Source organism: Podarcis vaucheri (genome assembly GCF_965113315.1).
Source record: "Podarcis vaucheri genome assembly, chromosome: 14".
In the NCBI taxonomy this organism is placed as follows: Eukaryota; Metazoa; Chordata; class Lepidosauria; order Squamata; family Lacertidae; genus Podarcis; species Podarcis vaucheri.
The window spans coordinates 46223297-46245795 of record NC_138752.1 but is presented as its reverse complement, the minus strand read 5'-3'; the positions used below and the strand labels follow the sequence as shown (position 1 = coordinate 46245795).

The 22499-nt window shown below is 47.3% G+C and overlaps 1 protein-coding gene and 1 long non-coding RNA gene across 2 annotated transcripts in view; one reads left to right on the top strand and one right to left on the bottom strand.

The window, feature by feature from the left end:
- Nucleotides 1–3797: 3797 nt before the first annotated feature.
- The window catches only part of TXNDC11 (thioredoxin domain containing 11), a 41149-nt gene continuing 22447 nt past the window's right edge, over nucleotides 3798–22499 (bottom strand). The window contains exons 7-12 of the mRNA XM_082199663.1: nucleotides 20264–20464; nucleotides 15738–16497; nucleotides 13357–13505; nucleotides 12431–12540; nucleotides 7745–7825; nucleotides 3798–4753 (exon numbers count right to left, since the gene is read on the bottom strand). Of these exons, the coding sequence (XP_082055789.1) occupies nucleotides 4099–4753; nucleotides 7745–7825; nucleotides 12431–12540; nucleotides 13357–13505; nucleotides 15738–16497; nucleotides 20264–20464 (1956 nt within the window). The 3' untranslated portion in view covers nucleotides 3798–4098. The remainder of the gene's footprint in view (nucleotides 4754–7744; nucleotides 7826–12430; nucleotides 12541–13356; nucleotides 13506–15737; nucleotides 16498–20263; nucleotides 20465–22499) is intronic.
- Nucleotides 16423–16977, top strand: LOC309519193. The gene is made up of 2 exons (XR_014213741.1): nucleotides 16423–16546; nucleotides 16891–16977. It is a non-coding gene; the product is annotated as an uncharacterized lncRNA (long non-coding RNA).

Here is a 22499-nt window from a genome sequence, read left to right as displayed (position 1 = left end):
CTATGACTGTAATGCTTCTGAATGCCAGCTGCTGGGAACCACAGGAGAAAAGAGTGCTCTTGCATTTGGATCCTCATTGCGGGCATCTGCTTGGCCACTGTGACAACAGGATGCTGGACTTATTTGGGCCATTGGCCTGATCCTGCAGGCTCTTGTGTTCTTGAGCCAGTGTGGTGTAGTGGTTAAGAGCGGTGGACTCGTAATCTGGGGAACCGGGTTCGCTTCCCCGCTCCTCCACATGCAGCTGCTGGGTGACCTTGGGCCAGTCACACTTCTCTGAAGTCTCTCAGCCCCACTCACCTCACAGAGTGTTTGTTGTGGGGGAGGAAGGGAAAGGAGAATGTTAGCTGCTTTGAGACTCCCTAGGGTAGTGATAAAGCGGAATATCAAATCCAAACTCCTCCTCTTCCTAACCTCTCGAGGGCTTCCATAGCCAGATCCCCTCCCAGCTTCTGCGAAGTGTGCCAGCTGCCCTTCTGAACATTTGAGCAAATGTGTAGAATCCGGGCGCTGTTCTTGAACGCGGCTCTCCCTTGTCCTCCCTGCCCAGATCAATCATTGCTCAACAGGTGCGTATTCTGCGAGTCCAATGCACGGCTGATGCCACATTGTAGGATTAGTGGAAGCGAGCGCTGCTCAGCTGACACTGCAAAGGTGGTAGAGCATGAGACTCTTAATATCTGGGTTGTGGGTTTGAACCCCACATTGGGCAAAAGATTCCTGCATTGCAGAGGGGTTGGACTGGATGACCCTTGGGGTCCCTTCAAATGCCACAATTCTATGTAGAAGAGTAACAAGGCAGGACCGAGCACTGGTGACATTTTGTGCTCACTAGTACAGGGTTTCCAAAACTCCACACACACCCCCGGACCACTTGAAAACTTCTGGTTTTGGTGGACCGCTTAATGATTTTCTTGCCTGTTGCAGCAATTGCAGTGCGCTGCACTAGATGTTTTCCTAATTGTATTAGTCCTTTTTATTTCTTGCACCGTATTTTATTGCATTACAGCTGACGTTCCATTGAATTTAAACCGTGGTGCAATACAATGCAAGAAATATATATAAAATGCAACGGAAATTCAGTTTTGACTATTTAATGCAGACCTGGTGCTGGTCGCTGGTGGGTCTGTGGGAAGCTTTGCAGGGGGAGTTCCTGATTCACACACCCCTGCTTTTAATGAAGGAGGACCTTGCGTAAGGGAATTGGGACTTTCTGTACCCGAAGCCTTGGGAAGCCAAGCTAGACAGACCAGTAGAACATGGGAAGGGCTGCTGGAAGATGCTTTTGACTGTGTCTCTTTTTCCTAAGTCACCTTGGAGCCATGGGGCAGTCACGCCCATTGAGATTGGCAGCAGAGGCCCTAAAATGCAGGCCCCTCTGTCGACCGGGGGCATGGCTGGAGATCTCTGTTTTAGTCGTAGATAGGTAGCCGTGTTGGTCTGCCATAGTCAAAATAAAAAAAATTCCTTCCAGTAGCACCTTAAAGACCAACTAAGTTAGTTCTTGTTATGAGCTTTCGTGTGCATGCACACTTCTTCAGATACACTGAAACATTGGATTCTTATCTCACTATACATGACTAAACCATTTCTCACCTTCTCACCCCTTGCCTTTTCCTGTAAGACCTATTACAGTCGTCAACAGGCTCATCTCAGCTATCTGCCAATCTCCCATTCCCACCACCCTTCTGAGTAATACCCCTCCCCACCTTTTCACTATATAGAAGGGTCTGGCAACTTCTGTTTCAGTGTATCTGAAGAAGTGTGCATGCACACGAAAGCTCATACCAAGAACTAACTTAGTTGGTCTTTAAGGTGCTACTGGAAGGAATTTTTTTTTATTTTGATCTCTGTTTTAGTTCTTACTTGTTGCATTTATATCCCTTTTTCTCCATGGAGCTTGGGGTGGTCCTCCATAGCTCTTCTGCTCCTCACTTAATTCCCCACAACAACCCTCTGAGGTAGGTGTCAGGCTGAGAGGGGGTGGTCCAAGGTTTCACCCAGCGAGCTTCCTGGCCAAGTGGGGATTCAAACCCTGGTCTCCCAGGTCACAGTCCAACACTCTAACCACTGTACCACCACTGGCTTGCACCCTCTTCAGTCCTGTACCTGATAACTTCTCAGAATTATGTGCCCAGATGTTTTAGGTACCGTATTTTTCGCTCTATAACACGCACCAGACCATAACACGCACGTAGTTTTTAGAGGAGGAAAACAAGGAAAAAAATATTCTAAACGAAACAGTGGATATATGATTTTTGTGGCTCATGCTGTGGCCACAGACATGTGATCTGACAGTGAGTTTGGAGTAGCCTAATGCAAAAATCCTGAGGATCCATGTGGATCCATGCTTTGTAACCACAGAGGAGGGAAGGAAGGGGAACCATGGATCCTCTGCTCACGACTGCAGCAGATCCCCCCCCCCCCGCCGGCATTTGCTCCATAACACGCACAGACATTTCCCCTTTCTAGGAGGAAAAAAGTGAGTGTTATGGTGCAAAAAATACGGTATGTTTGTCCTGGGGCTGACTTTTGGTCCCTGCTGCTGGCATCCCATCTGCTTTGTTGCCTCTTTTAATTTGTACTTTGATTTTTGACATTTTTGTGAACAGCTGGAGGAAGTTAATACCCCCCAATATAGAAAAATGCCAAAGAAAGTGCACAGGCAGCCCTGCTTCAAGACGCTAAAGGTCCATTTAATCCAGATTCCTGTCCCCAAGAATGGCCCCACCGGGTGTCCGCAAGAAATCTTACAAGCAGAGCGCAGACACCCCTTTCCCCTCGCTGCCCCCCAACAACTGGTCTCTGCTGGTGCCATTTAGCAGCCATGACTAATAGCCACTGCCTTCTCTCCATGCACTTGTCTTGTCCCCCCTTTAAAGCCACAGTCGTACCTTGGAAGTCAAACAGGTTAGTTCCCGAACACTTTGCCTCCCAAATGTTGCAAACCCGGAAGTGACACTTCTGGTTTGTGAACTATTTTTGGAAGCCAAACATCCGACGGGGCTTCCGATTGGCTGCAGGAGCTTCCTGCAGCCAATCAGAAGCCGCGCTTTGGTTTTCAAATGTTTTCTAAGTTGAATGGACTTCCGGAACGGATTCCGTTCGACTTCTAGGGTACGACTGTATAAGGCTGTGGCCATCGCTACTCCTTCAGGCTGCAAATGTGACTTAGGGTCTTCTGCAAGGGAGCATTAACATATATGCACAGGTCCTGGTAAGCAGGGAGAAAGAAGGCTCCATCAACTTTGGGATCGTATGCATGCTTGGAGCTTTGCAGCTCAGTTCCCAAAACCCAGGGCTGCCCAGAAAACCACTGCTTTTATACTGGGTCTGTGAGTCAAGCAACAGGAAATTTAGAGCAGCACAAGTTGTAAGAACCCTCCTCCCCAAATGATCTGGAAGTTGCTAACATCTCCAAACCAGAAAACAAGTTTTGAGGAGGAGGTTAAGCTAGTTTTCTACCTTTTATTTTTCAAGATCTCAATGGACTGTGTATTAAGGGCAATTGTGTTTTTGTTTTAAACGTCAGTAAAATTATCAAATCCAAAAGCTCATAAAAGGGACTGCGGGATGCCCCCCCCCTTTTTTGTAAAGTTGAATTTGCAGTGAATGGGGGAATTGCATGCACTTTTTCAATCCAGTCAATTCTACAAACAAAAGTAGCGAAGGCGACCAATTTGGAAATTACCCAGGAAGCATAAATCAAAATAAATTTTAAACCTGATGCAGCCAAAAGGGGCTCTGGCTTGTAACCAAGAACAGCAGGGAGAAGAAGAGGAGCTTTTACACTGCCATCCTCCAACCAAATCGTTTTAATTTAGGTTAAATTGATACAAAAACTATCAAATTAGTGCAATTGTAAAGTGCAAAGAGTCAGTCCCCAGACTGTTGTCAACATCGCAGGCTTCGTCTATCTGGTTCAGTGACTCATTATAAAAATATCCTTTGATTTTTATTTAGTCCAGCCCCCCACCCCCCACAAAAGTCTTTACAATGAAATTTCAATAAAGTTTCCATAAAGATGTTCTCAGTTGAGACTAAACTTGATTTGCGTGGGGTTCCTTCTGTGTGCGTGTGTGTCTTGCTTTACAAAAGCTATTCTGTCCAGTTTTCTTTGCTGTGCTCAGGAGCTATTCTGCCCTCGATCGTGTTGGCGTTCTGCTCTGCTTCGTGGAAAGTGTCCGGAGCTGGTTCAGCAGCCAAGCCAGCTTCTTCCACCACCTCCTCCTCCTCCTCCTTGGGAAGGCTGAACTCCGGCTCGGTTTTGGTCCCCAGTTCTCTCTCCACCGAAGCCACCAGCACTTTGAGTAGCGTGTTCTCGGTGAGGAGGTTTTCAGAAGCGTCCGCCAGCTCTTGCAGCTTCTCCGCCATGTCTTCCAGCTCCCGGGTCTTCTGCTCGTACAGCCCCTGCAAATGTTCGCGCTGGCTCTGCAAGGCCCCGTGCTGCTTCCTCAGGAAGCGTGTCTCCTGCTGGAGCCTCTGCCCCTCCCTCCTGGCTTCGGAGAGCTGGCCTTGGAGATGAGCCTGCGCCTGGTGGAGGGCTTGGATCTCTGCTCTCAGCTTCTCCACCTCCCTCTGCAAGTGGGAGATGTGGCCTTGCTGGAGCATCGCCTCCCGCCGAAGGCAACCTTTGTGGCAGGGCTCCGGACCGGACGCAGGGGAAGGCTGGCTGGAGTGGCGGAGGATGAATTTGAGGAGGTTGGGAAGGGTGACTGGGAATTCCGCAGGGAACTTCACACTTTGCTCCTTCCTGGGGAAAGTTGATAGAGAAATGGGTGAGATCTGCTACGAGGAAAAGGGGCACACGTGGTTTGAACACCAGGTTCCATCTGTGGCACTTCCAGTTTAAAAATTAGGCTCTGGGAACTCGTGTGCTGCTGCGGTTGGCTTTGGGGTGGTGGAATTGTTGATGGCAACAGTCCACCTCCCAAAGGGAGAGGTTGCAAAACAAGGGTTGCTTTAAAAAAAAAACCACAAGCTCGTCCTCCCCTTTGCCCTCAAAATGGTTCTTCCAGTGTGGAAGGGCCATTTTAGTTCAGATGTAACAGTGAGTTACAAGTCTCTGAGATATCCACATACCGGGTAGGAGGGTATAACACTACCAGCAGGGTTGCTGGAGGGACTGCAACCAGATAAAATACATAAGAAGCTCTCAGTGCTTCCAGTCGGGCAGGAATGTGTTGGACGGAAACTGCCTGCCCTGCTACGGAAGCCGCATCCTAGGATGCGATTTTGGAAGAGGTGTTCCTAGCGCAGTCTTGTGCATGCTTCTAAGCACTGGGATCCAGGAGGGAGATAAAAGTTGTGTGGCTCAAACATGCCACAACTGGAGCCTCAGGAAAATAGAGCTGGAATTGCCTTACTAAGAAGTCCACATACACAAAACCATTTTTCTAGATGGCTCACTTATCCACAGACACCTGTTTCAGATGTGCTGAGAAGCCCCTGCTTGATTGCTTCGTGGTGTTTCACATGGCAGGCAACCTGGTGCACCGTCTCTTGTGCAATCAAGCCAAGCTGGTTCCTCTGGGTGTTCTGGACTACAGTTCCCATCAGCTGTGCTGGGGGGGGGGGGGAAATGTAGTCCAAAGGGGAATTAGCTTGGCAGTGCAATAAACTGGTACAGTATTTCCTTTAGAACTCTGTGATAGATACTAAACTTAGGACAGCTTAATCAAATTGCCTGCAGCATCTGCCCAGGCAGTTTCCATCCCAGAAGCAAGAAGGGCAAGAAATACTGGCTGTGCGCGGCAGCAGGCTGGCTTGCGAAATCTTGCTTGCGAAAAAGCTGCTGCAGGCTGCTGCTCCTCCTCTCTTGCCTTGCCCTGCTCTGCTCCCATGGAGTGAGAGGCTGGCAAGCTGAGGATCTTGGCCCTGACAAGCCCAGCCAGCGGCTTTTGCCCTTGCTTGAAGACGTCCCAGTTGCAACTTTATGGGTCACCTACTGTGAGCTTTGTTTTTCCTACAGAATTGAACTTCCCCTGACTCTGCAACCAGAGTGGGAAGAGAGAGGAAAACAAAGCAGGGGCAAGAACATAAGACACGTTCACGAAAGCAGCTGCGTGAACTTTGGACAAGCACGGTCCAAGCTGCACATCTGTTGAATCCCACATATACATTATATATCCCTCTGGCAACATCAGACTTCCCCGTGCAAATGAAATGAAATGAAATGAAATGTTCCTAATCGGCACAATGCTAGGTTTGCAGAAGCGCACACCGACTCCATTACTACAGACAACACAGAACGGACCTCTGGGGCTGTATACGAGCAATGTCAGCTGCATCTTAGATGCAAGACACGAACTACCACTAAGAAGCTGGAGGTGGGGGAATCCAAAACAACTGCAGGCACAGGCAAGGGGACCTGTGGCTAACTGCATTCTTTCTCTTCCAAGGCAATAAAAGCAAAAGAATTAGATTAATTAACTTGTCACTGAACTAGAGCCAGCATTCCCAGCCCCCCTCGAGCACTCCAGATTACAGAGCAAGGAAGGGCACATGAGCAGCATGTCTATTTCTGCACGCGGAACAAGGGGATAGCAGCGGGGTTTTGATCCTGCCGCTGAAACTCTGCAGCCTTTGCTCAGAATTCCTCCGGGGGAAATAAAAATAGCGGCTAAAAGGCTGAGGTCCCTGCTTCAGACCTTCCCTCTGCTATGACAAGGTACCTTCAGGCAGCTGCTGAGTCTCTTAACTCTGCTCCACCTCCTGGGCAGAGCGACAAGAAGATAATACTGACCTACTTTGCAAGGGTGGTGGTGGTGATAAGGCTGTCTGGAATAAGGTCAACAGAGCTTTCTGAAATCTTCGTGGCTGAGCGCCAGGAGGAAAGTGGCGGTGGTGGAAACGGAGCCGCCTTGATTAGACTGGTTTGTTGCCCATTTCAGGTTATGTATCGCAGGAATTTAAACCCAGGCTTCGCAAATGATTGCTTTCTGGTAGAGGCCTACATGGACTGAGCTCGGTGCTTTGTTTTTCCATTCATCAAGGACTTCTAAGCAGGATCTGCTGAGAACTGGCACGAGGCCTGCCTCCCTGAATGGAAAGTTAACACAGCGTGCCTGTGGAAAGCCAAGAGAAGCCTTGACCGCTCTATTCTTTTTACAGCCGGGGTGGTTTGGGGCGGGGGATGCAATCTGTGCCCCATGGGCTGCATGCAGGCCTAATTTTTGAAAGCCCTTTGCAAGTGATTGGTTCAGACCAGTGGTGGCTGGTGCCCGCTGGGCAGAAGGCAGAGAGACTGACAACAGGTGGAGCCAATGAAAGGCAGAGTCAACTAATTCTTGTTGTCCGCTCAGCTACCTCCCTGCTGAGTTCTACAAAGGGAACTCAAAAGAGGAAGAGGAAGAGGAAGCTGGCAGGCAATGGCAGCCCCTAGGCAGCCTCCGCTGGCAAGACACTGGTCAGGGTGGAGAGAGGAGGAGGAGAGAGAAGTGTGTCCCTGCTTTAAGGCAACTGTCAATACAGTGGTACCTTGGGTTAAGAACTTAATTTGTTCTGGAGATCCATTCTTAACCTGAAACTGTTCTTAGCCTGAAGCACCGCTTTAGCTAATGGGGCCTCCCACTGCCGCCATGCGATTTCTGTTCCTATCCTGAAGCAAAGTTCTTAACCCGAGGTACTATTTCTGGGTTAGCGGAGTCTGTAACCTGAAGTGTCTGTAACCCAAGGTACCCTGTATAGATGATCCATTTTAACCTCAAAACACAGAAGAAAGAACCAGAAAAGGGGAATTTACCGATCATGAGGGAAAAACAGAATGCTGGGGAGGCGGTCAGTCATGAATTCCCAGGGAAGGTCGTTCTGAGAAACATCAATCCTGTTATGAGAGCAAAACAAATACAAACACACTGATTATAGAGGACCATAAACTCAGTGGCCGAGCACATACTTAAGCATGAGTATCATGTTTATCACACTGACTTCCTGCACTACCATTTTAATTTCTGCTCCTGCAAGGCCATCCAATTGCAAGTATTTCTGCAGTGAAGAGAAGGGGAAGGCTGGAAGGAGGTGCTCTCAGAGCAGTGACTCGTACAGAGTCCTATGAGTGGGGGCTTTGGGGCTCACCGGAACCTCTTGTCATTGATTCTATTCTTGGAAACAGAGAAGTCAACCGTGGCACGTGACCTTTGTTTTGACGGGAAGCCCCTCTCGATTGGAAAACGTCAAGATGCCCTAAGGCAGGCACCCCCAACCTGCGGCCGTCCAGATGTTTTGGCCTACAACTCCCATGATCCCTAGCTAACAGGACCAGTGGTCAGGGATGATGGGAATTGTATTTTTTTATATATATAAATATTTATTAAAGTTTTCACAGTATTACATAATGAAAAAGAAAAAATACAAAATAAAAAACAGTTTAAAATAATTCCATCTTTTCGTCACTTATCTTTCATTTACTTGTTTCCCGGACCTCCTCATACCTCCCTTTTTTGTATTCCAGTTCAATTTATTAGTTCAGCAATTCCTTTCCCTCCTTATTATCCTGATCTTCAATCTTAATATATTGTAGCATTAAATTTTTACCTATTAAAAACCCAATTTTTCCATATTCTTTTATACCATTACAGCTAGAAACCACTTAACTTCAATCAAACATCATTCTAACATTCAATAATTTTGCAATATTTCTGTAAATAGTCTTTAAATTGCTTCCAATCTTCTTCCACCGACTCTTCTCCCTGGTCGGGATGATGGGAATTGTAGTCCAAAACATCTGGAGGGCTGAAGTTTGGGGGTGCCTGCCCTAAGGCATCTCTGTGTTAATTGGTTCCAAATTTCCTCCCTTGCCAACTGGTTATTAAGGATAAACGGTGCTCCAGGCACCCTGAGAAGCCTTTGAAGATCTTAGGCCAGCTGCTAAGTGCCTTAAGGCGATGGTCTCTAAGGTGTATACACTTTTGCTGAATATTAAGTATGGGGATGGCTGCTGGCATGGGAATCCTGGCCGCCCAGTTCCAGAAACTCAATAGTCTGGCATGTGGTCTCGGGTTTCTCTGTCAGCTACCTCAGCACTCAATAAAGGGGCTACGCTCAAACTGAGCCACCCCTGGCATTGGACCCCAGGCAAGCTCATTTACATTAACTCTAAGTCCCCACTTCACTGGAGGGTATATGAAACACATGGGTTTTATCAATGGTGGGTGTGTTTGGAACTCCACATTTTTTTCTATACTTGGCTAATTAGACAAACGATTCTGCCTGACGTTCCTCTCCACCTTTTCTCAGGAGACATTATTCCCCAGATTCTGCAAACCATTAGTAATGATATGCTTAGCAGTGGTCAGACTGGAAATTGGAAGGAAGTGGGCAATCTTTCTGTTAAAACTTGGTTTGAGACAGTCTGGCAATTAGCACTTGATGATAAGCTTACTCAAGAATGCAGGGAAACCAGGGGAGTGGCTCCGATGGATATTTTTGTTCAAACTTGGTACCTGCTCATCTGTTACACAACTCAAGGGGTGGGGAACACCCCACCCCCACCCCGGACACAACTTTCTGGAGGGGCAATCCTGCAACTTCATTGCCAGAATAGGGTGTAATACTGCACTGCACTATGGTGACATTGAAGTTTCTCTTTTTTGTTGTTTCTTTTCTTGTTTAATTATGGGTTTTCTATAAGCAGTTAATAAATCAACAAACCAATATGGATTCAGTTCTCCTGACACACATCACTAGTCTAAAATAACGAATATGGTACACACGGCCAGCAATCATCACCAGCAGAGTCAGAAAGATATTCTTAAAGATACTGTGGAAACTACGGGAAGAGATTAAACTGCAAGCTACGAAAAGATGGAATATGCTTCCTTCAAGGGCAAGCAAAAGAGGAGGCCTGGACGCAGATGGAAAGTTTGAGAAAGCAGAAATAAATGAATAAAATAAGAGAAGAGAGAGATGGACTTGTTATTTATCTTGGAAATAAGGTGGGTGAACAAGCAGAACTTGCCGGGTGGGGTGGGGGTTTGCAGATCATGCATTTAATTAACTGTTGAGCAGTTTCTTCAAAGGGCAGAGCTTAAAATATACATCTGTATAATCTGCCCAGCAATTGTCCTTGAGTCATGCTGATGAGAGAGAGAGAGAGAGAGGAGGAGGAGGAGGAGGAGTGTGGATTTGATATCCCGCTTTATCACTACCCTAGGGAGTCTCAAAGCGGCTCACAATCTCCTTTCCCTTCCTCCCCCACAACAAACACTCTGTGAGGTGAGTGAGGCTGAGAGACTTCCGAGAAGTGTGACTGGCCCAAGGTCACCCAGCAGCTGCATGTGGAGGAGCGGGGAAGCGAACCCAGTTCACCAGATTACGAGTCCACCGCTCTGAACCACTACACCACACTGAAGAGAGTGTCAAGCCCTGAGAGCTACTCAGGGCTTGACACAGAAGAATCCCAGGGCCATCCTAAATGCAAGCTCTCGTTCTCGTACATGGAGAAAATTGAACCAACTAAGAGTGAATTACCAATAACCTTTTAAATATCAGAGTGATTTCATAGGGCAGGATGTATAGAAGGCAGGATGTATAGAAGGGAGGGAAATGTGTGCAGGCTGCACATGGAATAAGCCAAGCTTCACAATGGCTGACGGAAACTGACCAAACACAGCTCAAGGTACCCAGGCAGTCTGGACTTTTTGCACCAGAACCCTCACTTAAGTGATTTGTTCAAGGCCTTGGGCACATTTCTCCAAAGCTTGGTTTGTTTTCCACTGCTCTTGGCTCTGTAACTTAGGAAGCATCTGGGTCAGGGTGACCAAAGAAACCAGGCTAAGCAAGGCTGCTGGGTTCAGGCATGATGCCAATCCGTAGTTACAACAAACTGTGGTTTCTAAGCCAATGAATCGAGGTTTGCTGACAAAAAAGCCAGCCATGGTAAGTCTGGTGAGCTGCATTTGCATGTTCAAACAGACCACATCTGTCTAAGCACATCATGACTTAGTATTATGTGTGAATCAATCCAAGCACCAGTTTTTCTCATTAAACTATTGTTATTTGTGGGGCAGCTTCCTCTAGTTCAGCATCAGCATTTGAGCTTAAGCCTCTTGCCCCCACTTTGAGTGTGCCTAGTAAAAATTGTTCAGTTCTTCCCTTTATCAAAAACTAGGGATGTTACTCAGCTTAACAGGTGTGGAGGATTCCCTGGTCCTGAATGGGGTAACTGTGCCCCTGAAGGACCAGGTGCGCAGCCTGGGAGTCATTTTGGACTCACAGCTGTCCATGGAGGCACAGGTTAAATCCGTGTCCAGGGCAGCTGTGTACCAGCTCCATCTGGTATGTAGGCTGAGACCCTATCTGCCTGCGGACTGCCTCGCCAGAGTGGTGCATGCTCTGTTTATCTCCCGCTTGGACTACTGCAATGCGCTCTACGTGGGGCTACCTTTGAAGGTGACTCGGAAACTACAACTAATCCAGAATGCAGCAGCCAGACTGGTGACTGGGAGCGGCCGCCAAGACCATATAACACCGGTCTTGAAAGACCTACATTGGCTCCCAGTACGTTTCCAAGCACAATTCAAAGTGTTGGTGCTGACCTTTAAAGCCCTAAACGGCCTCGGCCCAGTATACCTGAAGGAGCGTCTCCACCTCCATCGTTCTGCCCGGACACTGAGGTCCAGCGCCGAGGGCCTTCTGGCGGTTCCCTCATGGCGAGAAGCAAAGCTACAGGGAACCAGGCAGAGGGCCTTCTCGGTAGTGGCACCCGCCCTGTGGAACGCCCTCCCACCAGATGTCAAAGAGAACAACAACTACCAAACTTTTAGAAGACATCTGAAGGCAGCCCTGTTTAGGGAATCTTTTAATGTTTAATGGGTTATTGTATTTTAGTGTTTTGTTGGAAGCCGCCCAGAGTGGCTGGGGAAACCCAGCCAGATGGACGGGGTATAAAGAATAAATTATTATTATTATTATTATTATTATTATTATTATTATTATTATTATTATAACTGGGGTCTTGTGTGTTATGTTTGGCTTCCAGATAAAAAGCTAGAGGACAGCTGTAGAATTCTCTTCTCATGGATGTGTTTCATTCTGCAGTTTCACTTTTTTTGTACAAGCAGTGGCTTGGTAAATCCCCAAAAGCAGATGGGGCTGATGGAGGACTTAAACCCAAACCTGGAAATGGGGCTTTGCGGCTCTGCCTGGCTCCACATACCCACTAAAGACTCACAGAATAAAACACAATCCCCTAACTTGGGCAGCTGATCAAGACATGGAAAATGTGGCTTACACTTTGATTAAGAGCACGCACCAGCCTTTCCCAAGCTGGTGCCCTCTAGATGTTTTGGACTAAAGCTCCCATCGTCCCCAGGCTGGAACTGATGGGAATTGCAGCCTTAAACATCCGGAGGGCACCCGGTTGAGGAAGGCTGGCATACACAGTCCCAAGAGTATCTTAATGTAATGGAAAGAAGGGAGAAAAACTCACCTCGCCACAAGGAAGTTATCAGCAGGCAGGATGCGGGCGAGTTGGATGAAGATGTGATTGAGAGACATGCAGAAGCCGCACCAAGGAGCATAGTAGACCAGCAAAATGTCCTGAGTTTGATGAAGGGAAGATTAGATGTTGTCGTTTTCTTTCACCGTGGCAACCCATCTCCCCACATTTTTGTTAACGCCATTGAGCTATGTTTACACTGAGGTCCAGCACCGAGGGCCTTCTGGCGGTTCCCTCACTGCGAGAAGCCAAGTTATAGGGAATCAGGCAGAGGGCCTTCTCGGTAGTGGCACCTGCCCTGTGGAACACCCTCCCACCAGATGTCAAGGAGAACAACTACTACCAGGCTTTTAGAAGACATCTGAAGGCAGCCCTGTTTCGGGAAGCTTTTAATGTTTAATGCATCATAGTATTTTAATATTCTTTTGGAAGCCGCCCAGAGTGGCTGGGGAAGCCCAGCCAGATGGGCGGGGTATAAATAATAAATTATTATTATTATTATTATTATTATTATTATTATTATTATTATTATTATTATTATTATTACAAGGGCCCCTTTCTGGTTTTCCAGTTGTGGACACAAACGCAGAAGGAAACTCCCCACTCCAACTCACAACAAAATTTGTTAAGTTGGATTGGGGGGGGGGAATTAAAAATTAACCTTTCAGGGCTCTCAGGCCACCTCTGTTGTGGACCTAGAGCGGGGGTCGGGGGCAGCTAAGCTGTGCTAAGCAAGCCTTTCTTTGCACCATGCCAGGTCAGATGAGATAGGAGTCATTTTCCAATTGCGTTTTAGGACATCGTCAAGGTGTGGCTGTTATTCCCCAGGGCATGACCATGTCGTTCAGATGCAAAACAAAGAATCAGCCATGGAGGCAGGCGGAGGCAACCGACCGCTGGAGCCTAGAGAGCCTTACCTTTTCGCTCCTCGACGCGACCTCATGGAAAGTATCGGTGAAAATCTCTCTAATGACATGTTGAGATCGAACGCGGCTGGGCCTCCTGTTGCCAACAAGGTGTCTTTTTAAAGGACTGTACAAAACGCTGTAGTTTTGAATGAAGGTTTCTAAAAAAAAAAAAGAGTCCACGTTCAGGTGGTTATTTTGAGCTTCTAGGCTTGACAACGTAACATGGAAGCAAGTTTTAGGTCTGAGAAGCATCTTGGCAGGATTATGTCTGTGGGCTGTTTCAGGAGGTTGCAGCAAAAAACAGAAATATCCCCCTCAACTGTTGTTAGGGTGATGTTATATTTTGGGTTTCCACATGCATGGAATGTGGCATTAGGGTGAGTACCCTCAGAATCTCAGTTTAACAACAACAACAAACCTAAGTATCTAGTCCTTAGGTTGTCGAGCAGAACATGTCCAATGCGTAGAAAAATCTAGAGAGGTCAGAAAGGTACTGAGCGCTGCACAGCACCTCCCTGAATCCATTTGCATGGATTGTTCAAATCAAGCGAGAATTCTGCTGAACTATCTTACTCAACTCGCAGGGTTCGGCTTATTTTTGTCAAACTTTCGCTGCTGCCTCAAAAACAACAACAACCCAATAGCGTGTCTTCTACTATTATCAAGCAGTTTCAAGGAGGTGGGAGCGTTAAGTGTGTGCGAGTCTATAAGGTGAGCGGAGAACTGCATTTGATAGGGAAATCTCTTGTCATGTCAGAGCATGCACACGCATGTATTGCACGGCACACTGTAACAGCAGGGGCTCCTAAAAGTCAAGCATACCGTTGGCAATGTAAGCTGTAATTTAGGAACCCTTCCTGTCCAGGGTTGGGAACCCCACACCCCACCCCAACGAGGCATCTAGTACAATAAAAGGAAATGGTGCAACGAAACAGATTTTCTGAAAGGCAACATTTCATGTAATGTTAAGAGCAGCCAAAGCAGTGATGGCCAAATTTGACCCTCCAGCTGTTTTGGGACTACAACTCCCATCATCCCTAACTAACAGGACCAGTGGTCAGGGATGATGGGAACTGTAGTCGCAAAACAGCTGGAGGGCCAAGTTCGGCCATCACTGAGCCAAAATAAAAGCACAAGAGAGATGGACAGTAACTGCTGTGCATTGCACCAATGAGGAAAGAACTAAGTGGACCCTCCTGAAGGAATGAATTCCAGAGCCTCGGCACCACCACCAGGAAGGCCCTTCCTTGTATGTCCACCCATCAGGAAGTGAGAGTCAGAGTAGGGTGGACAACCTGTTGGCCTCCAGATGTTGCTGGACCCTCATGATCCCTTTCAACTCTATGATTCTATAACACCAGGAGTGGGGGGGGGGGCAGACGGACAGGTTTCCCATCCCTGCTCCTGCCCTTTTCAGCCTGGGTTTAGCAGGCTGTATGCCTCTTTGGCTATTAAGGCAGCCTTCACAGGGTCTGCTTCACATGCCTGGCTGTTCTGAGAAATCAGAACAGCCTCGGCAGTGATGTTAGCCAAATAAAAGTTTGAAGAGCAAGAAAAGAATATCCTCCAGCAAAAAAGAATATCCTCCAGCAGGAAGGGAGGACCTCCACGTGTCGAGATTCCTGCATTGCAGGGGATTGGACCAGATGTCAGGTGCCAATATTACCGTATTTTTCCGTGTATAAGACCACCCCCCGTTTTGGGGGACTCCAAATTAAGAAAATGGGGGGAGATAGTCAAGAGTTGTAGAGTGGTTAAGATTTTTTGGGGAGGATTGCCCAGACTTGTTGAGCTTTTTTTTGGGGGGGGGTTGCTGACAGGTTGGGGGGAAAGCCTCCAACCGCCCACCCAATCGCCACAAGGGCAGCCAATCAACAACAGCCAATCAACAACCGCCATTGCCAATCAAACACCCAAGAGCTGCTGACAATCTTTTGCTCGCAGCTGCAACCAATCGCCCGTCCACCCTCTACACTATCCATGTATAAGACGACCCCCATTTTTTAACATAACCTTGACTTATACAGAAATATACAATACTTGCTATTCTGTGCTAACCCCCCCCCCAAAAAAGAGGTCTTTTATAGCACTTTTAACATATTTCTAAGAATCACTGATTTCATCTTTTACTCGTGGTTTTATATATCTGATGCCTTTTAAAAACCGTTAAAAGCGTCCTGGAATCAAATCTTGATGAGCAATGGTGTTAAAAACGAAGTAGGAGAGGCCAAACAGAAACCATTTTAAATCAGTAGTCTAATTTCCCTGCAAACTTGGGTTTGGGTTTAGTCTAATTTCCCTGCAAACCTGGGGGGGGGGGGACCTGTGTGTTGCCATATTTTAGACATCTGCACCCAAACTTTGGAACTAATGAGGCGGTCGTACTATACCTAGGTTAGATTTCAGCAAGGCCTGGTCCTGATCCAGGATATAGTGTGTCTCTTCCTTGAGGTCCACAATGGCAGCAAACTCCTTCACCGGAGCAGACCTTGATGCTCCCAGCCTCTCGGCGTACAACCAGAAGAGATTTGAATCCAGCAGGTATAGGTTCAAGGTCTTGTTAGTCCTGCAACTCAGGCCGGTCACGTAAGTGTCGCAGAGGGCATTTTCCGGGATAAGACCACTCCTGTCCTCAATGTGAGGAATAGAGCTTTGGGGATCGTCTTTCCATCTCTTCCCATGGGAAGCAAGAGCCAATTCCTCGGAGCCGGAGAAGCCCAGCGGGGTCCCGCTCACTGTCCTGCAGCACGCGGTGTAGTAGCTGAAAGGGCTGTAAAAGCTGAGGAAGTTGCTGCACAAGGAATCCGTCTTGGACATCACTTGGAAAAAGGTCCTCTCCTTGAGGTAGAACGAGTCCAAGGCTGCTTCTATCTCCAAGAAGTTGCAGTGCAGGCCTCCCAGGCGGCTGGGCCTGACCCCGACGGTCTGGTTGATGCACAGCTCACAGACGTTGTGGGTCCGGGTGATCGAGTGCCACTGGGGAGGCAGCACCACTGTGTTGCAGCAAGGGGACTTGGCGATGGAGATGGCTTCGGCCAGAGGGAGGCGGATGCCGGACTCTGAGGATGCTCCTCCTTGCAAATGCCCGGCACCCGCTTCCCCTGCATGGCTTCTGTTGCAGCGCTTGTATTCCAAAGCCAATTCCGAGATCTAGGAGGAGAAAAGAAAGCCGTATGGACATTTCTCCTCGTCTTACCAGGCCACCGTTATATATATATATATATATATATACTTTTAAATAATTTTTATTAACTGGCCAATCACATCAAATTAAATCACATCATATAAATTCCAAATTACAAAGCCAAATTTTTAAATTTTGTTGGGGGAACCCATACTTCAAGATCCAAAGGGGGATTCAGATCATCTTCTTATTACTGCGTTAATGTCCAAATCAGTCCCAATCAGTCCAAACAAAGTTCATAATTCTATCCAGTCTTATCTTGGTGTTTCCACATCATATCTTATTCATATAATTTCTCTTTTTCCTTTACGATCCTTCTGTTGGTCTCCTTAAGCCGACAGCAAGTATAATCTTACCAGGCCACCGTTATAATATCAGGAGGAGGGAGGAAACCAAAGACAATTGGCAAAGTTATCACCCTTTCCCTCTCAGTTTGTCCCTGGGGGGGGGGGGAACCTGTGTGTTGCCATATTCTAGAATACACTCAAACTTCCCCACGGTTCTATGCTACAAGCATCGCAACCTAGAAAACACCCCATTATTCTCCCCATGGCTATGCCTTCAATATCAATATTTACAGATCCTTGGGAAGCTTCCAAGGAATCTCAGTATTTGAAAACCACTGACTTTGAGCCATCTCTGCAACAATGCACGGTTGTTCGCTCAAAGGCTGCTCTGCTTCAATTTTCAAGCAACACCTCAGACCAGAAGCAGAAGCCAGAACACACTTTGGGAAGAGTAAATAGCATCAGCTGACCCAGGCAAGTGAGCTAATGTGTATATTACAGGCAAAGCTCCAGTCTTGCCTGCACCAAAAGTAGTTTTAGGGCTACTTAAATAATTAGCCACCTGCCCCATTTAAGTGTTTGTGTGGTGTTTTTTTTAAAGAAAGAAGGGAATATTGAATTCCAGGGCTGAGCTGAAGAACGGTCACACAGAGGCCACAAAAATCTCTCTACCCTTTAAGTTACAATGCATAGTAATTTCTGTCTACTTCTCTGAGCTTGTCAGTTCCAAAGCTGTTCGAACCTGCTGGTTTTTAAAGGTTTGTTGTTAAAAATGAAAAAATACAAGCAAAGACCCAAAGAGCTCCTTTAGGCCACCCTTTCCATTCTGAGCGGATGCTACCTGGGAGGAGGGCTGTTGGCAAAATGCAAGCCCCAACGAATGACGATGTGATGCCCGTCTCTTTGCTGACTCTCAATCCCACGCAAAAGGTGCTGCCGCTGTGCCACGAGGCAAGGGCTGGGTGATGTGCAAGCAGCAAGTTGCCACATGCTGCTCGGTTTGAGAACGAGAAAGAAAAGGAAGATATTGGGTGGCGTCTCTTACAGCATTTAGTTTGGCCCAGGTGAAGCTGGTGCTGTGAAACAAGGAGGGATGGCACAGCAACAATTCCAAGACGGCCTGTGCAGAGGGATGTGAAGGACCTTCTGAGCTGCGTTTGCAGAGATGCTGGAACAGGGAGTTTCTTGCCATGCGGCCACCCGGGAAGCAAAGCTCTCCCCAAGCGGGAAGGAAAATCACAAAGCAACCCTTGCTGTAAACAAATTACATAAGAGGCCCCCTGAAAGCGAAAGGAAGCTGTGCAAGGCAGCTGGAGTCATCTCTGGCCAGGAGAAGCACTTGGGATTTTCAAGAACAGGATGAGGCTGGGGCAGGTTTTGTTTTTTAAAGTGTTTTTTTTTTTTTAGTTTGCAGATGCATACGTTACTCCCCACATTTGCACGTGGCAGGGAAGAGGAACTTGTGGCCCTCCAGAAGCTGAGGGACTCCTGCTCCCATCAGTCAGCCTGGCCCAAGCTGAGGGATGATGGGAAATGTAGGCCAACAACTGTCTGGAGGGTCACCATCCTGGGGAAAGAGGGCAAAACAGCCTGTGAAATTATGTAAGCTTGATGTGCATCTGACGCAGACAGGCAAAGATGCACTTTTTCTGCTTGGCTTGTCAGTAGCTTCTCACCTGGAGGGAGCTACGTCTGCCTCCAAGCAACCCAGGAAGGCAGTCTGTTCCTTTGCTTGTTCGTTCCAGGCTGTTGATTTGCCAGAATTGATTTGCGGAGGTGTCTGAGGGCAGGCTGGCTAATAACTATTCTGCTTACACCTCACCTTTCCTCCAAGGAGCTCAAGGTGCCTCAATTAAAAAGCACACACAGAGAGAAGAACACACAACTGCCCTCACTTTGCCCTGCTTATGCAGAGGCTGCATAAGGACCTCCAGAAGATAGGCAGTCCGTTATCTCTAACCTGCCCTGACAGCTTCATTCCCCTCTCCCTTAGTTCAGAAAGCCAATTAAACCAGCTTCAGCGCCAGCAACGCTTAAGGCAGCACAGGAGTGAGCAGAGGGTGGAAATGGAAGCAAGGAATGCAGGAGACCTTGTTCCGATCCTGAGGCTGACCTGCTGTGAGTTCTTTGCAAATCCGTTAACCTTTCCATCCCTGCCTCCCAAAACAACATGCTTATTGCTCTTCCTTTGCCCCGCAAGAGGGCAACGCGAAGGAATTTGCCTTGGGGTCAGCCAACGTTATTAAATGTCCGTGGCCAAAATCACTTGACTCCTCTGAAGGTGATAAATGGTGGCTTACCTTCGACCACATTAAAGCAAAGAAAAACTTGTGTCTGTGTTGAAGTTCACCAATACCCTAAATGTATTTGCTTTGGTTTCCTCCTGCTAAATGAGAACAGTCTCTTGCCTCCAGATAAAGCTTTGCCCAGAATCTCCTACACCTGTTTCATAGGGATACCCTCCCTGCAAACACACACCAATGCCTTCTTTTGCAGGTTGGCCCCACTGAGAAAGACACTTTCCTTCCAGCTACATTTAGAAAAACAGATCACCTATCAGAGCAAGGACTGGTTCAGGGCACTATCTGAACTCCCTAGAACTAGGGGCCTGAAGCTCGCAGAGAGTCCCATTTTCTGCCTGAGCAAGCCTGCCTGCATATGAGCAAACGATACCCCAGGGACTCTTTCATTGCACATGAACATTCAGAGCTGCCTTATGCCGAGTCAGGCGAGGCATCTCTCGAGCCCAGTCTTGCCTCTTATGATGCACAGGAGCACCTTGGCACTATAAACAGCTAAGCATCACTCCCATCACTTGATCCTTTTAAACAGGTGGTGTATCTTAAATGCAGGCTCCCTCCCCACTCCATTCTATCTATCATAAGCTTATTGGGGGGGAGGGCAGTTCCAAGCTGGCATGCCAGATCTTCAAAGCTTTGTGGACTGACAAAAAACAAAGCACTGCTTCACACAATTGCTGTATTTTTTGCTCTATAACTCTCACTTTTTCCCTCCTAAAAAGTCAGGGGAAATGTGTGTGCGTCTTATGGAGCGAATGCAGGCTGCGCAGCTATCCCAGAAGCCAGAACAGGAAGAGGGATTGCTGCTTTCACTGTGCAGCGATCCCTCTTGCTGTTCTGGCTTCTGAGATTCAGAATATTTTTTTTCTTGCTTTCCTCCTCCAAAAACTAGGTGCGTCTTATGGTCTAGTGCGTCTTATAGGGTGAAAAATACAGTAAATTATGGAATTTGCTCCCACAAGAGGTAGTGATGGTCATCAATTTAAAAGAGAATAAGCAAATTCACAGAAAAACCTCCGAATGGCTACTAGCCATGATGGCTACGTTCTCCGAATGCTGGGTGCTGTGGCTCCCAGGTCCTGTTTTTAAGTCTTCCATAGCTACCTGGCTGGAAACTTATCCAGCAGGGTCCTCCTTACGCTCACCTCATCTACAAGGGGATGACTTTCCGCTAAGGGGTCGAAAGGAAGAAACAGGAAGAGTGCCGGTCCCTTCTTCAGCTCGTTGTTCAGCAAAAGACTTTTCCCCCCATGGGGTCTCAGCCAGCGGATGAAGGTCTCGCGATTCTCCAGGGCCCACTTCCAAACATTTTCCGCTGTGTAGTTCATCGCTTCGTGTGGATAGAGCTGCAAAGAGGGAGAAGAGCACTCTCAGCATTTGTTATCAATTAGGGCAAGTTAAAACTTGGTCATCCCTTAAGGAATGGCAGACTGACAGGGACCCATCGCACAATATGGTGGGAAAACGAGGCAGTTATGGACGGCACCCGTTCCCACATTCTTTGCTGCTTAACTGTTTGGTCTTTGGCTGAAGAGACACTGGGAAAACTCCAACAACAGGCGCAGAACAAGCTGAGCCAAGTCACTACATAGGAAGCAGCCCTTGGGAGGAAGTTCTTCCCCTACTGGCCCCACACCCTGCTAGGCAATCCTCTGAGGGCCACATGTCAGTGGTGTGTGGGGCCAGGAACAAAAGCAGTTAGGACAATAAATATTGGCTCACTCACACACAGCTCTCTATCTTGGCAAGCAAGGAGCATTATCAGGGTTCAAAAGCACACTCTAGCTGGGGAGAAATCCTCAGGGAGAATGCAAAGCAGGTTCGGTGAGAGGTGTGACCAAGGGCCGTACAGAGAGGGCTGCATTCAGCCCCTGGGCCCGAGGTTCCTCATTCCTCGTATAGCTCAAGGAATTGGTAGGAAGTGAAGCTGTTGAAGTGAAGCTGCTGATGTCTGATGCACAGCCGCAGAGTGGTAAGAGCAGGCAGAACTGTTCCCCCCACTCAGAGATACATTTTTGGTTTTGCTCAAGTCTGACCAAGAATTCATTCCTAAGATTGGAAGGAAGGGTAAATCTTGCTCCAACACTGCAATCTTTTAGCTGCTCGGCAAAAACACGTTTACCTATCCAGGGATTTTAGCAGATTTTAGTTTCAGCAAATGTCAATCTGTTACACGATTCTTTTATCTGCTCCTTTTACCATTGCTCGTGTTTTATTCTATTGATTTAATAAATGCAGAGAAATGTTTTAATGTTTTTTTGGGGGGGAAATGACGGGTGCTGTGCATTTGGATATTCCGCCATCTGTGTATGAATCTACATATCTATATGGAGGGACCATTTTCTCATTACATGATTTAGGATACTCTTTCAACCACACAGGCTATGAAGCCACTGAAATGTCTCTGCATGTTATTAATGTGATCCCGAAGAAACAGTAAATTTCGTTTCCTAAAACTGCACGTGATGCTTCAGTGTTGCTTCACTAAAAAAGGTGCCTTGGATGCACTTGGATGGGCTGCCTTCTGAGAGGTTGGATTTAAGAGCCCCCATCCTTGGAGTCAGCAGGCATCCCTCTTTTTTATAAAGTTTATGTTAGCGTGGATCTTCCTTCCCACCCAGCCCAGCTTGAGCAAGCCTGGAGATAAAGGAGAGAGGACAAAGGGCTGGGGAGCAAAATGCACTCAAGGAGTTTGCTCATGACACATAAACATTTCAGCAACATGGGATTTTGCTTACCTGAAATTAAAGGCGGGGGGAGGGGGGCGGGAGAAAACTACACACACACACACACATACAGTGCTGTACCATCTTCCAGATGGTTCACTAAATTATTTGGCATAAAAGGAGAAAACTGTCTCAGTAGCTCCAAACATGAAACAAATGCTGACCTTGGCCACTGTTACATAAGTAAGCTAATTTCCTTTATTAGACTCTTACCTCTCCTCCCCCTCCACGCACTAGGTTTTTGGATTACCCATTGTTCTGAGCCCTGGAGCATCTGCCTGCCAATGCAACCCCAGATAACTGCCTATGTGCCTGACTGCCGCACCTCTGCTTTATAAGATGGCCCTGCTCTGCAACCTCCTTGAGTGGCTTGGCTTGGTTGGAATGGATTCTTGAATGGTGATAATGTCTCTTACTTGCCTGGATGTAGGATGGAGAGATGTGCGTGCACGCATCGTCACCATCGTTAACAGTAACAACAACAACAACCTGCCTTTCACCCTAAGGTTTAAGCAGGTTACAAGTAAGATAAACATGTTAAAATTACAGAAATAAACTACGCTGAAACCTGGCAAAATTGACCAGGAAAATCAGAAACCAGGAAGAGAAGAACTTTATGAAGTCATGGGAAAAATTTTACAATGTATTTAAGAGA